This window comes from Otolemur garnettii, unplaced genomic scaffold (assembly GCF_000181295.1).
Source record: "Otolemur garnettii isolate 467f Iridium unplaced genomic scaffold, OtoGar3 scaffold00111, whole genome shotgun sequence".
NCBI lineage: Eukaryota > Metazoa > Chordata > Mammalia > Primates > Galagidae > Otolemur > Otolemur garnettii.
Genome location: NW_003852506.1, coordinates 4,363,554 through 4,384,587, shown reverse-complemented (window position 1 = coordinate 4,384,587; position 21,034 = coordinate 4,363,554). Strand labels below are relative to the sequence as shown.

Genomic DNA, 21,034 nt, shown 5'->3' with positions numbered 1-21,034 from the left:
TACTTGTAACCTACGAGCTCTTATTTTTTGGTCAGTAAATACCCCCAAAACGAGACACTGGATCAACAAACACAACCGTGTGTTTTATCATTTTGGTAAAAGTTTCTGAATTATGAACCCTCATTAGTCATGGCTAGTCTGACATAAAAGGAGAATTCTAATGAATTACTCTCAACATGAATTGTATGCTCCTCAGATATCTGCAAATCAGTATCAAAAAAAAAAAAAAAAAAAAGCTGGGCGGTGCCTGTGGCTCGAAGGAGTAGAGCACTGGCCCCATATGCTGGAGGTGGCAGGTTCAAACCTAGCCCTGGCCAAAAACTGCAAAAAAACAAACAAACAAAAAAGCTAACAGAACTATGTCCACACATCTCTATGCAAAAAGAATTCTAAATGCTAATGAATATTTTACCACAGTGATTCTAAATAGGTGGCCTGCTTTCGACTTGTAAAATATTCGAGAGAAAATTTGTTAACTCAAGAGAAATTTAGTTAGGGAAAAATTTAAACAGCATAAATTCGTTCTCCAATGTACACTTACTTAAGTTACTTAGCGAGGATTGGATTTATTTTGAGGCAATGTAGACATAAATTATACCACACACAAAAAAAGTATTACAGTAGAACAATTTTTAGTTTAGTTGGCATAATGTTTTTAAATTCACATCTTACTATCACTATTTCAAAGCATGAGGCAGCAAAACAAAAATGTAGATCTTTTCAAAAGTTTGAGCCAAATTAAAACAGATCACATGCCTCAGAATGAGATAGATATTGTAAGCCATCGGATTTTGCTCTTTTTCTTTCTTTTAGACACAGTCTTGCCCTGTTACACAGGCTAGAGTGCCATGGCAGCAACCTAGCTCACAGCAACTTCAAACTCCTGGCCTCAAGTGATCCTCCTGCCTCAGCCTCCCAAGTAGCTAGGACTTCAGGTGCAAGCCACCCTGCCCAGCTAATTTTTGTATTTTTAGGTGAGGCAGGGGCAGGGTTTCAATCTTGCTCAGGCTGGTCTTTTACTCCTGAACTCATACAATCCTCCCACCTCAGCCTCCCAGAGTGCTAGGATGCCAGGCATGAGCCACATGCCCGGCCTGATCTTTCACCCTCCTCTCTCTTCACGTTCTTCCATTTTCATCAAACTCCTTTGGGAAACATCTCAACGTGCAGTGACTGCATCAGGAATACACCACACACACACAAAGTGCTAATACGGGATTTCCAAAGATACTTCCCCGTCCCCTTCAGAGTGACCTTTTATTTTTTAAATGTCAATGGTTATTAGAATATTTAAAGCCATAGTCTGACACAGTGAAAGCATGAAATAAAACCGACACCTCGGTCACATGTGAATAACATCAGTGAATATGAAAGAATGAATTTTTTTGCAATTACTTTTGTAATTGCGATGACCAGAATATACCCCAAACCTACAGGCCGACACGGTTACCTGCTATATTTAGCAACAATCATTCTAGCAACATCTGTAACATGAATTGTATATGAAATGTAGATCTTGAAATATTTACTATACCAGAACTTGACTGGTGCTCAGATGGCAGATGGCAAACTGATGTGAAATGATGTGGATCAGATAGAATAGGAAAGAGAATGAGCTGAATGCAGGAGACAGAAGAAAGAGATTGATTATTAAATATTAGAGAAAGCATCCATCAACGACATTGAGAATGACAGTAATGAAACAAAAGACAGGCATTCTTACAATCATCTTCGTTTTCAAGCCCTCCTCCAAAAAGAAAAACACCCACTCACCATTATATTAGATCGGTGGTTCTCAACCTTCCTAATGCCATGGCCCTTTAATACAGTTCCTGTGGGTCGCAACCCACAGGCTGAGAACCGCTGTATTAGATCATTAATACATGGGCACTGTTTCCCCATTATCTCCTTCCCGCAGAAGAATAAAATGAGCTGCACTAATTACAATGAAGTGTTTTCCGGAAAAGAATATACCTGGCTCTGAGGACACTATATAATTTATCCTACACCGCTAAATTTTCTAGGGACAATCAGTGTCTTAATGTACACACAAAAGTATTCTGTTTTTAAACTCATAAGACGTCAGCTTGTTCCGTACCATGTCATCTTTGCTTTTATTTCTGTGTTTTGGGGACAAGAACTAAAGACCCAGGGACAATTGGGCAGGACTGCCTTTTACTGACAGAGAAAGGGATTTGTACCCTAATGATACCATCGGAAACCTTTCAAGCAGCAGAAATAGACACTGCATAGAGAAACAGGTTACCACATTATCTAAAGATGGTTTCTGAGTGGCACAGCAATATAATTCCTTATTCCTTTAGCTTCTTCTGATGCAAAAGCTTGAAAAATACCTGAAATTAGGCCAGTTACTCATTGCCCCACTCACTGATCAATTTTCCACCAATCAATGGTTCCTGGAAAATCTGGGCTTAACCTTCAATTCCTGATTAAGTCTACAGCGAGTGTGCACAGGACACTCCAAAGCTACGCGGCTGCCCTGGAAACACCTCCCAGAGCTGGGCTTATACACAAAGGCCAGAGAGTCCTACTTCCAGCTACCCTCAGCTGCAGATCTGAGAATACCTCCCACAGCTCTGCAGAATATTAATGGGTCTCCAAAGAATTGTGCTAATCTATAAATAAAGGAATGCAGAAATCCTCCACAGACCCATTTTGTTAAGTAATTAAAATGAAAAATTGTGAACCATTATCTTCAAAAGCTAGAGCTCACGTACATGAAGGAATCGAAGCATGGACAGTGATATTTATGGTTCACGCCTAGGTGGGGGCTGATTTGAGCTTTGCCCTGAAATAAGTGGCTCTTCTGTTTTCCTTTCCCACAAGACCATCTGAAAGACTGATTTGAGCTGGACTGTTCCATTTCGCCCATTCATATGAAAAGCCACATATTTTTTCTTTTAAAGGACCATAGTGGTTTGTTTAAAAAAAAAAAAAATACAAAAATTTCTGATTGTAGAACTACAGAATTGAGGTCCTTGCTGAAGTTGTCATTATTTATAAACCACTGTGTTGAATGATGAAGTTTTAAAAACACATTTTAATTCATCCAACTTCCTCTAGGATAAAATTATTATATGAAAGGTTTCCACTCTCATTTTAGCGTCCCCGGGAAAGACCAGTTCACTCCCCTAATATATTCTAGAACCTTCCAAGCCTATGGGCCAGTCTTCAAGAAGAAAATTCTTGTGACCATCCACCTGGCATAGCGAGACACACCGAGGTTTGGGGAAGCCAGACTTGGATTCGGTCTCTCCTTTGCAAATGACCGTGGTATGAGCTTGGATGAGTTACTAAGGACCTCTGAGCTTCACTTTCTCCATCTATAAAATGGGAAAGTATCAGCTCCTTCTCAACCTTGATATAACCACTAAACAAAACAATTAATGCTATTAATTATGGAAAAATAAAAACAAGCATGTAAGAAAAGCCCTTATCTGCCCTCTTTCTCTCTCCTCTCAAGTCCACTCACCTGGCTGCTCTTAAGGGGGAAAAATGAAATCAGATTCACCTTGAAAAAAAGAGCTGAATGCGGGCGACAGGAGGCATTGCTTCCGTAACTTAAGGTGAAAGCAGAGGAATGAGCTCAGTCATTTGTCATTTTTTTAAAAAGGCTAATTCTGCATTCAAAAGAAGAATTTCCTATCATGGAGGTAAACTTACCTTTATTTCAGTTTTTCCCTACTCTAAAGACGCCCATGGTATAACAATAACCGATTATAAAGAGCAAGTTACAAAACAACACCCATGATATACCATTAAAAACATGCACGTGTGTGTAAATATACATACACACCCATGTGTGGAAAAAAGAATGGCTGGACAAATACCAGTGCTTACAGAGGTTAATATTCTTCTTTGTTCTTTTTTTTCTTACTGTTGTTTTTTTTTTTTCTTTATTTCAAAATCTTAAGGAGGTATAACTGTTTTTGGTTACATGGGTCATTTTTGTAACACTTGAGTCATGGCTATGCGTGTGCCCATCACCCAGATAGTGTTCACTGTTTGGTAGGATTTCCCATCCCTCCTCCCGCTTCTCCCTGCTTAATTTCTACTGAGTTTTACCTCCCTTTGTGCAACGTGTGCTCATGAATTAGTCCTAATTTAATAACAAGCACATGTGGTATTTGTTTTTCCATTCTTGAGATACTTTACCTAGGGAAATGGTCTCCAGTTCATGGCTGAGTCGTACTCCATGCTATACATATGCCACATCTTATTAATCCACTCATGTACTGATAGGCACTTGGGTTGATCCCAAATCTTTTGCAATTATGAACTGCGCTGTAATAAACATTCAAGTGCAGGTGTCTTTTTCATAAAAAAGACTTCTTTTTCTTTGGGAGGGTACCCAGTAATGACTGCTGGATTGAAGGGGAGGTCTACTTTCAGTTCTTTAAGGAATTGCCGTACTGTTTTCCACAGAGGTCATACTAATTTGTAGTCCTACCAGCAGTCTATAAGCATTCCTTCCTCTCTGCAGCCATTGTTTTTGGACATTGTAATAAAAGCCATTTTAACTGGAGTAAGGTGATATCTCAATGTGGTTTTTATTTGCATTTCTGCTTTGTTCTTTATCTGACTCTCTACAATACGCTCATTACAAATCTATGAAATACGCACACTGAAAGAAGCTACTTAGAAGAGCTCCTCTCCTCCTAAAGGTGAAGCATTCACTTGCATTATTAATGCGCATGTTCCACACCAATGCTATGCTGCTCTGGAAAGAAAAGGTGCATTTTAAGCACTTCCTCACCTACATGACTGAGTTCCATGTCTGCCATGGGAGATTCCTAAATCCCATTCTGTTCTGCTGGGAAAACTATCCAAAGTACCTCCATACCTTGCAAATCAGCTCCAAAGTGTCGCGTGCAGTGTCCCCCGGCCGGACGACAGTCAGAGCTGGCTGATTATTGGGCAAACAGAACCAGGATGGAGTGAAATACTCGTGGACCCAAATGTCGCAGTCAGGATTGTGCTGGTGGACGCTAGGTAAGACTACTTCTTTCTCCCTCTATGAGAAAAAAAAAAAAAGTTAGTAGAGCAGCCCGAGTCGAGCTCTGGTGACCTGACATTCTCAGATGGCAATCCTAGGAAAAGGGCCCAAGGAAGAAGCAGAGGCAGTGGTGGAACACAGTGGATGGGCAGGAGAACCTGGAGAGATGGAAACTACTGAGAAAAGAGGTTTCTGGCAGGAGCAAGACTTAGGTGCAAGGTGGACTTCACAGCTGGCCCACAATGTCCACAGGTGGCCATGGCATGAATGAGTGGGCACCAAAATTTGGAAGGCAGCACAGTCACCCCCTCATGCCAGCTTTATTGCTCTTATTTCTTCCACAAACCTCCTTCAGATTTCAAGCAGATAATTCCCACAGCAAGAATTTCTGCTGTGTGAACTTTATACTTCAAAGCAATAATAAAGCCCCAAGGAAGTTTTGTCCGCAAAGATAATGTTCTAGCACTACATTATTTATAGACATCATTTTTGTGTCCTCCTTAGGCCTCCAGCACAACTCTAGGAGGCAGTTCTATCTCCCAAATGGAGTTCAAAGAACTTCAAGGTTAACCCCATGGCACAGGGTGGTAAAAACAAGCCTTCTTGACTCTTGCCATTCCTCTATCCTCCACCATCACTCTGCCTGAGCACTGGGAGGGACAAGGAGCTTGTGAATGTGGAAGAAAGAAGTATCCTATGTACTCATTCAGCAGGTGGGTTAAACTCAAGCAAGCTAAGCAGATGAAGCCAAGAATTCCTTAGATGGATGAAATGATAGGAGCTCAAGCAAAATAAAGCAAAAATGATGCTGGAGTTCACCAATGTAAACACGACACTGGTACTCAATATGTACTAAGTAATATGCCTTGATTATTGGTTTATAACTAGTGGTTGGTAAATACATATCTATGGATTACCAAGAACAAGTCTGGTATCAGCAAATTATGAGAAGAAAAAGATTTCCACATGAAGGCTGAGAAGTGGTGACATAACAACTTCCATACATTAAAAGAACAAGATCCAAGAATAAGGGAGACATTTTAGTAAAGGCTACCACACTAAACCCCAACTGTGGAAGATAACGTCAGCCCTGCCTTTAAACAACATTGCTTTTGTAGAGAAGCTGGACCCCAGGGAAAAAATGGTCAAAACCCAATCAACTTGCCTGAATCCCATTAACTATAATTGGACTCTTCCCACTCTATCCCATGTGCCATATTAATAGGTGCCCTTTAGCAATGATCAGCCTAAATTTTGATCTAAACTATTGAGCACAAGGCATTCTATCCAGCAAATGAAATAAAGAAGTACTTGGAAAAAATGGAAAACCAAAAAAGCGAGACAGAAATAGGATGAAAAAACTTTCATAGTTTCCAGGTTCTGTGCTCTAGAGAGGATATCTCAATGTTAAAAGTGTATTAAAATGGTAGGCAGTCTCGGCGCCTATAGCTCAACTGGCTAAGGCGCCAGCCACGTACACCTAAGGTGGCGGGTTCAAATCCCCAGCCCGGACCCGCCAAACAACAATGATGGCTGCAACCAAAAAATAGCTGGGCGTTGTGGCGGGCGCCTGTGGTCCCAGCTACTTGGGAGGCGGAGGCAGGAGACTCACTTGAGCCCAGGAGTTGGAGGTTGCTGTGAGCTGTAATGCCATGGCACTCTACCCAGGGGGACAGCTTGAGGCTCTGCTCAAAAAAAAAAAAAAAAAAAATGGTAGGCAGCACAAACTGGCCAGCTTCAGAAAGGACTGAGTTAACATCAAAAACTATGCCTGGATGGCATATAGGTACACTGATTTAATGTCTTCAAATTTCATCAGAGACAGGTGCTCAAGGAGTGTGCCAAGAGGAGGATTAATATTTCCAAGGACAGTGGCCATTGTATCCAGGCTGACGTCATCCATGAGCAGTTTGGCCATGAAAGAGGGAAAAGGCCATCCCACAGCTCCTATTCCCTCTGCCCCAACCAGTAGGCAGAACTGTGCCCCGCACTCTGGTCTCTGAGGCTTAGCTCCATCTAGAACACAGGGCTGAGCCACCAGTGACCGACACTGCTCGGTTGCATGGCAACCGAGAGATGAAGTCTGACATATTGATTCTGAGCCTGAAAATCAGAGGATCATATCAAGCTCATGTTATCAACATCTTCCCCAACAGAGAGGCAGCTAGTATCAGTATTAGGGTCTTGAAAACAAGGGATGTCCATTTATGTAGAGACCAAAAAAGGGGGCCATGAAAGAAAAAAATCAGTATCTTTATGGGATTTCAATCACAGCAGTTTAAAAGCCCCTATTAAATCCAAGCACAAGGTTGAACCAAGTCTGTAAATCTTTAATTGAATACTTGACTTGGGAGGCACATGCATTTTTTTTTTTTTCAAGGAACACACTATCAGAACAGTTCGTTGAAATTAATGAGAGCAAAATAGCATGTGTGGGCAGAGAGGCAGGCTAATAAGAACTCACCTCTTGGGAACAGGAGTTGTATATAAAAAGGAATCAGCAATGGCATAAAATATTCAGCTACTTAGAAACTCAAATTTTCTCTTGTATTCTAGCTGGAAACTTACACATCAAACGATAAGTATGGAAAATGTTATGTCAGCAGGAGAACATTCTTATTATCATTAAGGTTTAAATATAAAAGGATTTTTCCTTTCTTGTTGACTGGTTACATAACTTTGAAAAACTGATCACTTCGGTTTTAAAGACTGAGTCTACTTAATTTTAGTAGCCTGAGAAACCACTGCATTGTGTGTTATGCTTGATGCATTTGTGGGACTTCTAGAAAAGGAACACATGTTTATTTTTACCTTGCCATCTGGAACAATGTCATCAAATATTCCCTCTAAAGATTTCTTCACAGCATCGGTTCCCTCTCCAAACACCTGCATATACAAAAGCATCATCTTAAAATAAAATCTGGACAACAGGGCAAACAAAACATGGCAGGGAGAAGGAAAATGGGCAGCTATCCGAAATCATTACCGAAGTTTTCAGATACCTCGACTGCAAATCCTGAAGCAGGTAAAATACTTTATGGGAACAGACTATGCAAAACGTGTCCCCATAAGATCACTTCCCACATTTTTGACAGCTGGGGGGGCGGAGGTTAAAAAAGTTTGAGTAGATTTGGAGAATTATCTAAATTTAAAGAAAATGAACTTGCAAAAGCAATGAACTGGAGAAATTCATCACGAAGATGTCCTGCTATGTCTCACATGCCTGATTAGATATTATAAATAATAACCAGTCTGCTTTGTAATCCTTTCTTCAGCAGAACTTGAGAAGATATTTATAGTTTTTTTTTTTACCTCAATAGAGCAGAAAAGTTTTTATTTAAGAAACAGAAATTTGTCTTTTCTTTGAAATTTAATGAATCCTGCTAACTTAAACATGTGAAAAAAATCATAACAGGTACTCGATACCCAAAGACATAAAGACAAGACATTTTATTTGCTGGCTCTGAAATGAGCAAGTCCTGTCAGGATAATAGGGAAAAGAACCCTTTTCTACCATGCAAATAAAATACACAAAAATGTGCAATTTTTGTCCATTTAAAAATACTGAACTAATGAGTAAATTTCTACCAGTATGTTTATGGCTAAGCAGTTTTTAAAACTCTTATGTTCAGAAAGAATTACGAGAATTGTTTATAAGATAGTACAATGTCCTTGGATTTTAAAAAATGTTAAAACAAGCCAGGTGTGGTGCCTGCATTGCCTGAGCACAGGAGTTTAAGATCAGCCTGAGCAAAAGCAAGACCCTATCTCTTAAAAAAAAAAAAAATAGCTGGGTTTTGTAGCGGGTACCTGCAGTCCCAGCTACTGGGGAGGCTGAGGGAGGAGGATAGCTTGAGCCCAAGATATTGAGGTTGCTGTGAGCTATGATGCCACAGCACTCTATCCAGGGTGACAGAGTGAGACTTTGTCTCAAAAAAAAAAAAACAGTTAAAACATTCTCTTGACTTTGTTTAAATGTAGTCACATTTCAGCAGCAATGGGCTGTCACACAGTCTAGCCCCAAGAAAGCAGCAGTGCAGAAACTAAGGGTTTTCCCAGAACACAGGTTCCAGCTGTGAGGTCCTGCCCAACTGCGCAGTGGTGGTCGGAGTCCTCTACAATGACAGCAGGTGCTTACAAAATGACACCACCACCTCCCAACAGGTGGGGAAAAATGCCCATAGTTAACATCTTCCTTCTACAATTTAATGGAGAACTACCCAGGCTCCCATGTAATTTTTCTAATGAAATATTTGACTTTCCTCTTCATATTTAATAAAAGCAAAACCCCTGGTAGCAAACTCCATGTCCTGGTCTCCCCAGAAGATTGAAGGACACACAATGTGACTGCTGGCTGTCACGCTCACTCATCATGTGCTCACTGGTCTCCTGCAGGTTCCATTGAGGACAGATGGAACCATCACATGTGAACAGTGAGTGTGCTGGTCAGCTGAGGGACGTGGTGTCTAGGCTTTCTGGCTTCATCTCTCTTTTCAGCTTCATTTCTTAAGTACACTAATGGATGGAATTGTCAGAGCAAATAAGCAGGGATCCTTCTAACAAGTCAGTTGGTGACATCGTCTCATTGTACACGAGGGTACAGAGTGAATGGGTCAAACTAGCAAGCATGACACCAAAATGCTCAACACCTGACTTTCCAGCTGCTGTGGCTCATGAGGTGGACATTCTCCTTCTTCCAAAGACTACAGACACTCATGTTCGTAGGTCCCTGAAATCTAAGCGAGCAGCTTGGCAGCTGTTCATTTCTCCAAGCTGAAGGAGATGACAAAAGCAATGGGGGTGAGTCTCCCAGAAGTAATGGCAGTGGGAGTGGCTTGGTGAAAGTAAGGGGGAAGAACTGGGTGCAGCGAGGCCCCGCACTGCGTCCTTCATGATGTCCTGATGTCCCTTCCAGCCCCTAGGTAGCTGAGCAGAAGGGGGCCGTGGCAGTCAGGGAGTGCTCTCAGATTCCCGACTCCTCATTCCAGTAGGCAGAGGACTTGCCCATTTTAATGTCAATCCCCAAAAGTCAAAGCCAAAAAAACAATCAAATTTCCCTGGAGGCTGCCTTTGATCCAGGGCCAGAGGCTGCTTAAAAAGACTCTGTGCTCCGGTTCCCACTTGGCTTCATCATCAGGCCCCGCTTCTTCCTGAAGACTCAGGCTGAATGGTGCACTTTCAGTAGGTCTGTAATTAGCATGGGTTTGGAAAGGATGCAGGTGGGAGACTGGAGCGTGGTGATAGACTAATAGCAGAGTTCAGTGCTGTGGGTAGACATTAACTGTTACAAGCATCTAGCACAACTAACTCTTTTGTATCAACTACTATAGTTGATTTTAAATAACACTCAGTGTCACCGAAGGAACGCATATACCCAGCTGGAGGTGGCCCTGGAGCAGCCTGCACAGGCTTGGTTTCCATCCACTTGGGAACCTACCTGATTGATGCTTGGGCGTCCCTGCTTCTTTTTGGAGGTAGTATCCAGACCCCAAAGGGAAGAAAACCTGCTCCTTCGCTTGCTTGCGGATCTGGACATGGCCTGAGTACGTCTTCTCACTCCCGTTTCACCAGTACGCGCTGCCACCTGAGGACAGCAGGGACAAACAGCAACAAGAGAGATGCATCAGGACCACCTCGAGGTCCCCGTTAAGATTCACCCTTAAAAAATCCCTCTCCCATCATGCCAGCCAACACTGGCCCTACCCAAAGCATCTAATCCATGACTCAGACATACTAAGACTTTGAGAGGACTTCATGGATTCAGAATGGAAATAAAAGATTGGCAAATTCAATCCTTTTAAAATACATAATAAGATATATAGGTTATAGTCCCAAGAATTAGATGTCCTTCCAGTGACAGGCTTGAACTACAGCATCAAGAGAATGAGCTGTGCTTTCTTGAGCTCCTCCCCAAATGCTCCAGAGCTGTTTCTGCACAGTTAATGAACCTAAGTGCCCAGTGCCAGCAAAAATAGAGGAAAACAGCAGATTCGGGTTCCTGGGATTCCATGTTCAATCTAAAGTTACCGATCTCTTCCATTTCATTTTTTTAGAATATATAAAATCACTTTCCTTATTGGGCAAGCAGCAGTTGGCCCTCAATATCCATTCTCTCTTTGATCTCAGAGAAATCCTAAACACAGCTGAGGACAAGGCCAATCAGTCAAAGCTGACTTATGTTCCTTACAGCAGGGCATGGGCTTGTGGCTAAGTTCTGGCCAATGACATATAAGCCGAGAAACCATTTGTAACTTCCAGAAATTGTCCTTAGGACAAGGGGACTTTCCTCTTCCCCAGTGAAAGGAAGGTCCTCATCATGGTTTAGAATGTTCCGAGAGAAGCCTTTTCAAGGATGGCAGAATAAGACAGAAGGGGTCTAGCTCCCTGAACATGGTGACACCACCTCGCCAGACTTACAGAAATTACATGTCCTACGTTTAGGTGAATGAGAAATAAAAGTTGGTTTAAAAAAAAACAACACCTAAACTCTGTTGAGATATTTGTCATGTGCCAGCAACCCAGAGGAACATGTCAGAAGGAACACCCCACATTTAAATCTGCCACCGTGATAATTGCTGAAGCAGAATCTCTGCAAAGACTCTGTATGCTCCTCCCAGGCAAAACATCCAGGCTTGAACTTTATCCTACAGGTTGCAAGCAAAGTCCCAGGAACATCAGAGAACTTCTGCCAGGAGGTCTCAATAGGCCACCCACGGGATCGCCTTTCAAAAAAGGGAGCGGTAGGAGGCACAGCAAGTCAGACTTGAAATGAAACTTCCCCACCTGCTTTTTGTGGCTGGAGGTGAATGTCACGGAACCTACTTGTCATAGATTCCCACACGGGCAACTCCCAGTATGACAGATGCCAACTGGCAGCAGCCTAGGGGGTGAAGGGTAACACAGAGGCCTCCCTGCAGTCAACACTTCACTTAGACTCTTTGTGTCTGCAGCATTGACAGTGTAGACACCATGGAAGCCCCCCCATAAGTAGATTGGCAAGGTCCCCCATTCACATTAAAAACAGGAATTGACCCAGCTTCTCTGAAAAGGTATTAGAGGGAGGGTCCCAAAACCAAACCAGGAAGATGAGGGAGCAGAGAGGTCCAGCATTTTCTCAGTGTTAGCACATAAAAACCCAGATCAGGGCGTAGGAAAATTCGGTATCCAAGACACTGGTGGGAATTTTTAGGAGAAAGACCTTCACGTATGATTACACTGGAGGTGTTGTGGAGAAAATAATTTACAAAACAAAGGCACCATTAAATATGTAAAAACTTTCTCTTTTCTATTTCATCACTTTCGAAGTTCAAAGTAAAGGAGGGTTGTAAAAGGAATATGGGATGACAGGCCGACACACAGATGCTCACAGGGCTATGTCAACACTGAATAAATGCTGTTAACTTAAAAATCCTAGCTGAAAAACGTTCATTTAATCTCATGTCTACATAACTATTTATAAATAAGTCTAGCCATAAATAGATACATATGCACATATTCTGTTTACTTCCTAGGGCACACTTCAATATATGTACTTATTGTGTTTATTTACTTGCTATCTTATGGGTAAGAAATAAGAAAGCAAATAAGTAAACTGAAGAAATAAATTAGCAAGCAAATCAACAAGATTATATGCCAAGGGAATATAATCTCCCCTAGGACGGGATCTCTGCATTGTCCACTGCAACTCTAATCACAGGCTGGGCACTCACATGTATTCAATGATTAAATAAATAAATAAACATCAGAAGCAAAAGCAGAGATCCTATATAATATGTCTACAACGATTAAAAAGTAACTCTCTAGCTTGCGATTTTAGGAGGGGGAAAAGTATGAAAGAGAAACTCATCTACCCATAAATATTCTCAGTTACCAGCTGACCAGCGGTTGAGTCTGTTTAACAAACACTTTATTTAAGGTTTTTATAAGAACTATTCTAAACTGTTTGTGGCCTCATAAGCTGCAGGAGTAACCACTACCTTCAAGATAATAACAACTCAAAATGAGCAAAAGGGATTTAGAGAAAGAAAACCTGGCAGGAGACCTACTGGACAAAAAGCTCTCTGGGAGAGTTTCTCAATGATCTTTGCCCAGACAATGTCTCCCTTTGTGGCCCGAACCTGATTACTCTATCATTCTGCTCATCTGTGCAAACAAGAACAATGATAACCTTCTTTCAAAGAGTACAGCGGGGACCCTGCAGTTAATTACTGCAAATCACTCAGCATTATGGGAAGCTCTCCTCCTGAATGGTACTTCAATTGTAGCTCCAATTTCCTCCCCTAGCCCTGTTACCCTCACACCTCCTCCCTACTCCTCCCCCACTTAAAAGGAGAGAAAAAAATTCCTGGACAAAGCCTAAATTGAAGAATATTACAATCCCAAAGCGGGGGGTGGGGGGGGGCAACCTCTGGAGTCAAGTGACAAGAAGAGGAGGAACAAAAAATAAGTGTCCAATAAATGCGATTATAAAACTCTCTGTCTAGGATCTTCTAGGGGAGCAAAAAGGAACAGACATCCAACAGGCTTGCATGACTTGTTCTGTTTCAAATGAAACCCCTCATAGAAAAGAGAAGTTTGCAAGGACGTAGCAAAACATTCATCACTGACGCAGCTAGCAGGGGAAAAAAAAAGAAAAAACTGGAACAAGAAACAAGAGTTGAACATATGGAATTAAATCTTCTTCTTTAAAATCATAGACCAAAAAAACCTAGAAGAATTACTAACTCTCCCACTCCCATCTTCAGCTGGGCCAAATTTTAATAGCCTGCCCACCAAAAGAAGAAAAGTACACACAAATCACAGACATTGAGTGGAGGAAATGAGAAGGTCGGAAGATAAATTATAAAAAACAAGGACCTTCCCAGAGACGTCAGATCCAATGGCTTTGAAGAGAATAATTAAAGCATACAAGTTTTAGGTAGGAAGCAAAATTATTTTTTCCAAACTCTAACAAACCACAGGAAAAGAAAAGAGCCAGACACTCGGGATTTAGAATTAATACAGATGGTGCCTCACTGACATCATCGTGGTCTCTTAATAAAAACGCTCCTTCCATAAATGACATTCTGAAGAGGCAGTAAATAAGAGTTTTTACACCAAAGGTTTTGTACAGCGGGCAAACTGAGATTTGGCGAGGTCAAAAACTGTTCTCCAAGACTCAGAGAAAGGTCTAGAGAGAGACACAAACTGCAAGCTGCGTGCAAGATTTATTTATCACAGCTTTATTTGTCCCACCACTACTAAAAAAACAGGATTCAATAGCTCTACGGGGAGGTGGTAGCCAGGGAGACCAAGAGCTGAGCTGTAATTAGCAGAACAAATCAGGATGCCAGTTTTAATAATTCCAGAAATTGGTTTAAGACTTCTTTAAAAATGTAAATCTACCCCTAATTATCTGAATGATGATGCTAATCTATTTATAAAGAATACAAACGCCTCTGACTGAATTACAGCTCTGAATTCAATTGAAGGGTACAGCTGACATGGCAAGACAAGAACAGCACAGCTAAGGTTTTCCAAAGCCGGTTTCTGGAACCTGAGACTTAACATTTAATTCCACAGCAAATGTGCTAAGGTGCAGTACATTTTAAGTGGGTGTCAACTTGGATCGACTAAAACCATGTTACTCGCACAGCAATTTTTGAGAAGAAAAGGAGCCAGAAGTACATAAAGCTGTTCGCAATTTAGCAAGTACATGAAATTATAGATTATAAACACGCCGCACAACTACACAATCTGCCGCTCTGGAAGGTCAGATGAAAATTCCCTTCCTCAAGTGATCCGTGTGTTCAGCTGGCAGATCGTGCCTCTAATACAGCAGGTACTTATGGTGATCAAAACAACGGATCAGAATAAAGTGAAAGGGAGATCTCCAAAAAGAGCTGGGTTCAATATTCGGTGTATGTGTACATGGGTCATTATGAAAGTGTCAAGATACACAAAAATCAAGAAAGGTAAAATCCACTTGGACGGGAACAAATGAGGCCCTCCCAGCAACGCCGATGAGCTGAGCAGGTGAAACTTGCACAGGTGAATCAGAAAGGACGCTGCCGACTATTCTCTTGGAAGTAAAATAATGGACCATCACTCAGCCTGTCACAAAACTTTCATAGCGGCCCATCTATGTGAGTGACTGAGTCTTTAAGAGACAGAAAGGGAAAGAGAACAAAAATATATTTACCTATTCATTCTAGAGACCCCTCTACTCACCATTTCCACAAGGTTAAGTAAAAAATACGTATTTGGGTTCAAACCTTGACACTGCCTAAAGATGGCAAGGATCACCAACAAACGCTCCATGTGAATAACTCTGAAGACAATCCCTTTCACGTTTTCTTTGCACCATAACTTAGGCCCCATTAAGAGAGTTACAAATTTCAGAACAGACTTATATGAAAATTTGCACCCACTGCAAACTGAGCACATTTTAGAAATCTTTACACAGTAGCAGTTAAACCACAAAAACACTTAAGACTCTTATCAAGTTCTGCTCAGCCTTAAATATCGAGACTAATATTTTTCAAAAATTCATTAGCTTCTACTCACCAGGGCATGAAAAGATGATACAGAAAAGATCCCAAGGCGGCCCATTGCCACTTTTGTTGGTCGGCTTGCAAAAGCCAGTAGCCTTTTGGGGTTTGGCAGCTCCCCACCCTGAAGGCTAGCTAGGTAACAGCGGAAACGAAAGAGGTCCATTTGGAACTGCTCGAGATTTTGCTCCCACACAAAGATCTGTAACAGTGAAAACATGGGAAAAGAAAAAAAACAAATGTTAACGATTTTATCCTACACAAACCTTACAAATCTGTGTTGTAAAGGTATTGATTATAATCTGAAGAATAAACAACCCGCATCCTGAGTTTCTGAGGTACATGTGTTTCTTCTGCAAAGATGCAGAGATCTATAGTCGTAAAATCAGCATGATGAATAAAAAGTGTATTATCATAGATCACATGTCTGGGGCATTGCTGGTCTATCAACTCTGAGATCTGGGCTGCAAACAGAAGAAGAAAGTGGATAAAGACGTTTTGGGGTTTTGGTTTTTTTTGAGAGAGTCTCCCTTGAGTGTGTCATCATAGCTTACAGTAACCTCACACTCCTGGGCACAACCAATCCTCTTGCCTCAGCCTCCCAAGTAGCTGGGACTACAAGCACTGGCCACAACACCCAGTTACTTTTCTGTTTTTAGTAGAGATGGGATCTTGCTGTTGCTCAGGCTGGTCCAGAACTCCTGAGCTCAAGCAATCCACCTGCCTCAGCCTCCCAGAGTGCTAAGATTATAGGCTTAAGCCACCATGCCAGGCTTAGTGTGGAGACTTCTAGCACCAGAAAACTATCATGACTTACCAAGAGACAGCTTTTCATATGGAGAAAAGTGGGGTGAATTAAAGGCAGAGGCAAAGGCCAGACACAAATAGGAAAAAGCTTTGGGAAGAGCGGGTGGCTCACAGTACGGTGTAGGAAGCCCGAGGCCACCTGGTGCAGACCTACACTCTGCAATATGCAGTTCCAACCTACCATAGCGCTGAGATATTTGTCAAAGCAGCAAAATATGCCTAGCTCCTAAGGCTGATGTGATGTTTAAATAAGATAATGAATAAGTATAAGATCTGGCAGAGAGTGAGGCCTCAAGGATTGATAAGGATGCAGATAATGATTAGTGCTGATAGCTCTCCTTTTACTGTGACTTCAGATACACTGTCCGTGGTCCATGCACACACGTTTACAGCAGCACTGTCTGCATCAGCCCAGACGTGGAACGAGCTTAGCTGTCCACCAACGGATAAACAAACTGTAGTGTACACACACAGCAGAGTAACATTCAGCCCCAAACAAGAACGCGATACTGATGTGCGCGACAACCTGGACCGACCTCCAGGCATTATGCTCCAAGAAGCCACACACAGAAGGACACGTGGTGTGCGATTGCACTCAGGGAAACTTCTAAAGCAGGCCAATCCGGGAAGACAGAAGGCCGGGGGCAGAGGGCACCAATGTGTAACAGAAGTGGGGTTACCTTTCGGGGGGCGGGGGGGATGAAAATGTTTCACGACTGGATAGAGGTGGTGGTTGCACGACATCGTCAATGCACTAAGTGCCACTGGATTGTTAACTTCAAAACGGTTCATTTTATGTTATTTGACTTTTGCCTCAATTAAAAAAAATACAGCATCAGGTTAACAGAGGGAAAGAAGAGAGAGAGAGAGAAGTGTGGAAGGGCACAGCGTGGCCCTTGTCCTCCGCTGCTCAAAGATTTAAGCAGCATTTATTCACATCGTCATTTCCTAAGGAGGACCAAGTTTCAAAGCCGGGTGTTCACTGACTTCAAAACAGCTGACTAGAAGGCAAAGAAATCCTCTGTTTATTCCACTAAATCTTTCCTTTTTAGCATGAAATATACGTATGTTCTATACACAGCAAATATAGATACACTTTTTTTAAAAGCACTTCACTGTTCTAAATTTATAATTCTAAACGTATTGAGGGCTCAGCAATGAATCCCACCATGGCTGAGCTCCAGGAGAGTCTGATCACATGGGGACTGAACGCACAGACTTTCTAATCACACAGACCCTCCTGAAGAACACGTCCCGGGTGGAGGCCGGAAGGCTCCTCTGTCGGGTTCCGCCTTTCACTCAAGGTAATATTGTTCCCTGTTAGCTCATAATAATCAACTGTGAACAAAGGGTGAGGAAAACTGACAGTCACAATAAAGAAATCAGCAGGCTGGAAGACAAGCTGTCAAGGAAATAACCGAGGATATTTCCTGATTTCAAAGTAGAAAAAAAAAATCCTTCAAAAACCACCTTTTTAAAGACCAATGCTGCTTCCTGGGTCTAAACGTGGAAGAGCAATCACCTGATCTAATATAGTTTTCTTCTTCTTGGAGTCAGTGACTGAAGACAGCTGCATTTCACCCATTTTCTTCATCTTTTCATCCATGTCAATCTTCTGTTCCAGTTTTTTGATCTCGGACTTCAGGAGTCGGAGCGTGTCTTCCTTGTGGTGGTGCCTTGCGACGGCAGCCGCACAGGCAGAATGGATGGCGGTGATCCAGTTCTCAAGCTCTGTCTGGCTGGTGGTCTGTACAGGGACAAGGGGCAAAAAGAAAGGAGCCACCTTTAGGACGTTAACAGAAACAAACATGGGCATTTGCAGAGGAGCCACACCTAGGAGTCAAGGGGACGGGGCTGGACACCCACAGGGAAGGCTAACCTGACCTCAAAGCTAGTCTCAGGTCAGAGCTCTGTTGTGCCCTCACACCAAGGGCTGGCCCAGAGGAAGCCACAGTGTCTGCTCACCCAGTGTACTTACCGAACTCACCTGCATGCTTCTATACAGCTCGACAGCTTGGTTTCTAGTCAAGAGGGTTGCTGTGAAGCAGGGCTCAATTTCCAGAAAGGATCAGGCAGTTACAAGGTGTAAATGGGCAAGGGAGACACGCCAGCCCTGCCCCCAATGAACCACTGCAGCCCAAATTCTAAGGTTCTAACCTGGTGCTAAATGCCAGTGACAAACTAGGGCTGAGGGAAGTGGTTCACAGCGGCCAGAAGAAATACCACCTTAGGGGACTTCATGGGAGCATCTGAGACCCGCAGCCACCCCTCAACACCCGGCGTGCTCAGAGAGGTCTACTCAGGGAGGGCAGGAAGACAGTGTCAGGGGATACCCATCAATGGGCAGGTGACCTCAAAGTGGGATTGGTGTGACTCAGAGATGTACTGAAAGGCAAAAGTCGAAAAGTTTGGGGAGACAGCTTATGTGTAATAATGTGCGAGACATAATTCTTCAGGAACTCGGTCAATGAGTATATATAAGTGAGGACGTACTGGACTTTTCCAGCTATTTCCTTAAGCCCAGAGAAGATTAATAAATGCTCAAAAATTAGCCCACCTAAGGAAATGGCCTACTCAGCCACTACAATACTGAAGGAGCTATGCATGTCATTTTTCACTCACAAAAATTTGATTTCTTTTTCCTTTGATAAGTCTTGTCAATTTTCTAACCATTTGAGTGATAGCTTATAAGCAGCATTCTATTAATAGGACCCCACCAGCACATCATTCCATACGACTGGCCATGACCTTGAAGTCAAGGGATGACTGTTATCTGCATTTTTTCTGAATCCCATTAGTTTCTCATCTCACAAAAGAAACGGCTTCAAACATTAAAAACGGTGTCTGCCCACAGAGCCACCTCACACTGAACACACCTAAATGATCCAGCAGCTGACATTGAATTTAAAAAAAAAAAAATCTACCTCTGGATAAAGAAGATTTCGATAAGGTGACATCCTGGTAAAGAAACAGTGAGTAGCACCTGACTGAGCAAATGGAAAATGGAATCACTTTTTGAGGTCCGAGTGGGAGGCGGCAAGACAATAAAGACTGTGGAAGCCACGGTAAAGACCAAGGTCGAGAAACTCAGGGAAAACAAGAAGCTATGTCTGTATAGGAGATCCATCTTTAACTTTTTAATTTGCTTCAAATTTTTAATATTGATCTCCTTTTGGAAGGTCATATCTTATACTTTATCCTTATATATCACTTTGACGTTACACACACCGACACAAAAACCCCAGAGCTCTAGAGGGTTTTTCTGCTGACAATGAGGACCCAGTGGTAGCAACTGAAAAGAAGCCCAAGAGAAAGTGCTGGGGCACTGGAAGCCTTCGGTTTTTTGATCTCGGTGCTGGTTACATGAGTGTACGGCATGGGTGTGTTTTGTTCATGAAATGAAAGAACCAACCTTGTTCCTGCCTCATACATTATAAAATGTTTGACCACTGGGTCTCTTGATACCTCAGAATGAGAGACTATCTTGTTAGGTGGGTTACTTTCCCCCCTTTCTTGAATAAGGAAAAGGAGTGAGCCTGGATAGAGACATAATCTAATAAAGATTATTTCCTAAATAAGAAAAAAACCCAAAAACTTCCAAGGTGATATTTATCCACTGTTGGCAAAGTTATGGAGCAACCACACCTTTTATGCACTGCTGGCTGCAGAGTAAACTGGTACAACCACTTTGAAAAGCTGTTTGGCACTATCTATAAAAGCTGGATGTATGCACCCCTTGTGACCTAGAAAATGCACTCTGGGTATACACCTGACAGAAATGCACTCATGTGCTCACCAAAACATGTGTATCAGAATGTGCACAGCAGCTTGATCTGTAATGGGCAAAACTGGAAACCTTGCAGATGCCCATCAACAGTAGAACTGATGGCTATGGGGCATAACTGTATAACCAACACCAAGCAGCAATGAGAATGAAGGCTCTCCAACTACGTATTATAATACCAATAAATCTGTACACATGAGGTTAAGGAAAGAAAGCCAGATACACAGAATATGGCCTGTAGGATTCTATCTACATAAGTCCAAACACAGGTTCAACCAATATACACTGTGAGAAGTCAGAAAAGGGTTTTTCTGGTGATGAATGAAGACCAAGTGGTAGCAACTGAAAAGAAGCACAGGAGAGTGCTGGGGCACTGGAGGCCTCTGTCTTTTGGTCTCAGTGCTGGTTACATGGGGGCACGACATGGGTGTTCTGTTTGTCAACCACTACCCAGTCAGTCCTTTTCTGTTACATCCTATAATAGAAAGTTTCAAGAAAAGTCCCTCTAAGATATTTTACCCTAATATTTATGTGTAATTTTTCTATAACTATCCTAACATGTTATACCTCATATTTAATTTTTCATTAAGAACTATTACTACAAGACTATAAAGGAAGTTCCAAAAAGCCTGACCCTTCAGCATCATTTCTCTGTCCTCCACGGTGCCTGGCAGTGCCTGATATAAGCTGGTTCCTTGACCTAAGAAGTGGTTTCTACTTGGTATGTGCGGCCCAGTGGAAACATGGAGATTTCAGACTTTGGGAAGGTGGTGCTGTCACCCATTTTGAAAGGATGACATGGGGCACCCAGGTGTGACGCTGAAGAGGGAGCACTGCAGAGGTGGAGAGGTGGTACGCCTCTGGGACAGGCTATGACCCCCGCACAAACACGAGGCA

The 21,034-nt window shown here is 42.3% G+C and overlaps 1 protein-coding gene across 7 annotated transcripts in view; it reads right to left on the bottom strand.

The window, feature by feature from the left end:
* Nucleotides 1–21,034, bottom strand: part of TIAM1 (T cell lymphoma invasion and metastasis 1) — a 368,684-nt gene that overhangs the window by 81,612 nt on the left and 266,038 nt on the right. For 6 of the 7 annotated variants that reach the window (XM_023517428.1, XM_023517430.1, XM_023517429.1 and 3 more), the window contains 5 exons: nucleotides 17,876–18,100; nucleotides 15,563–15,748; nucleotides 10,455–10,601; nucleotides 7,829–7,903; nucleotides 4,865–5,035 (listed from right to left, as the gene is read on the bottom strand). In XM_023517428.1, coding sequence (XP_023373196.1) covers nucleotides 4,865–5,035; nucleotides 7,829–7,903; nucleotides 10,455–10,601; nucleotides 15,563–15,748; nucleotides 17,876–18,100 — 804 coding nt within the window. The remainder of the gene's footprint in view (nucleotides 1–4,864; nucleotides 5,036–7,828; nucleotides 7,904–10,454; nucleotides 10,602–15,562; nucleotides 15,749–17,875; nucleotides 18,101–21,034) is intronic. The other variant, XM_023517431.1, reaches the window with a different exon arrangement.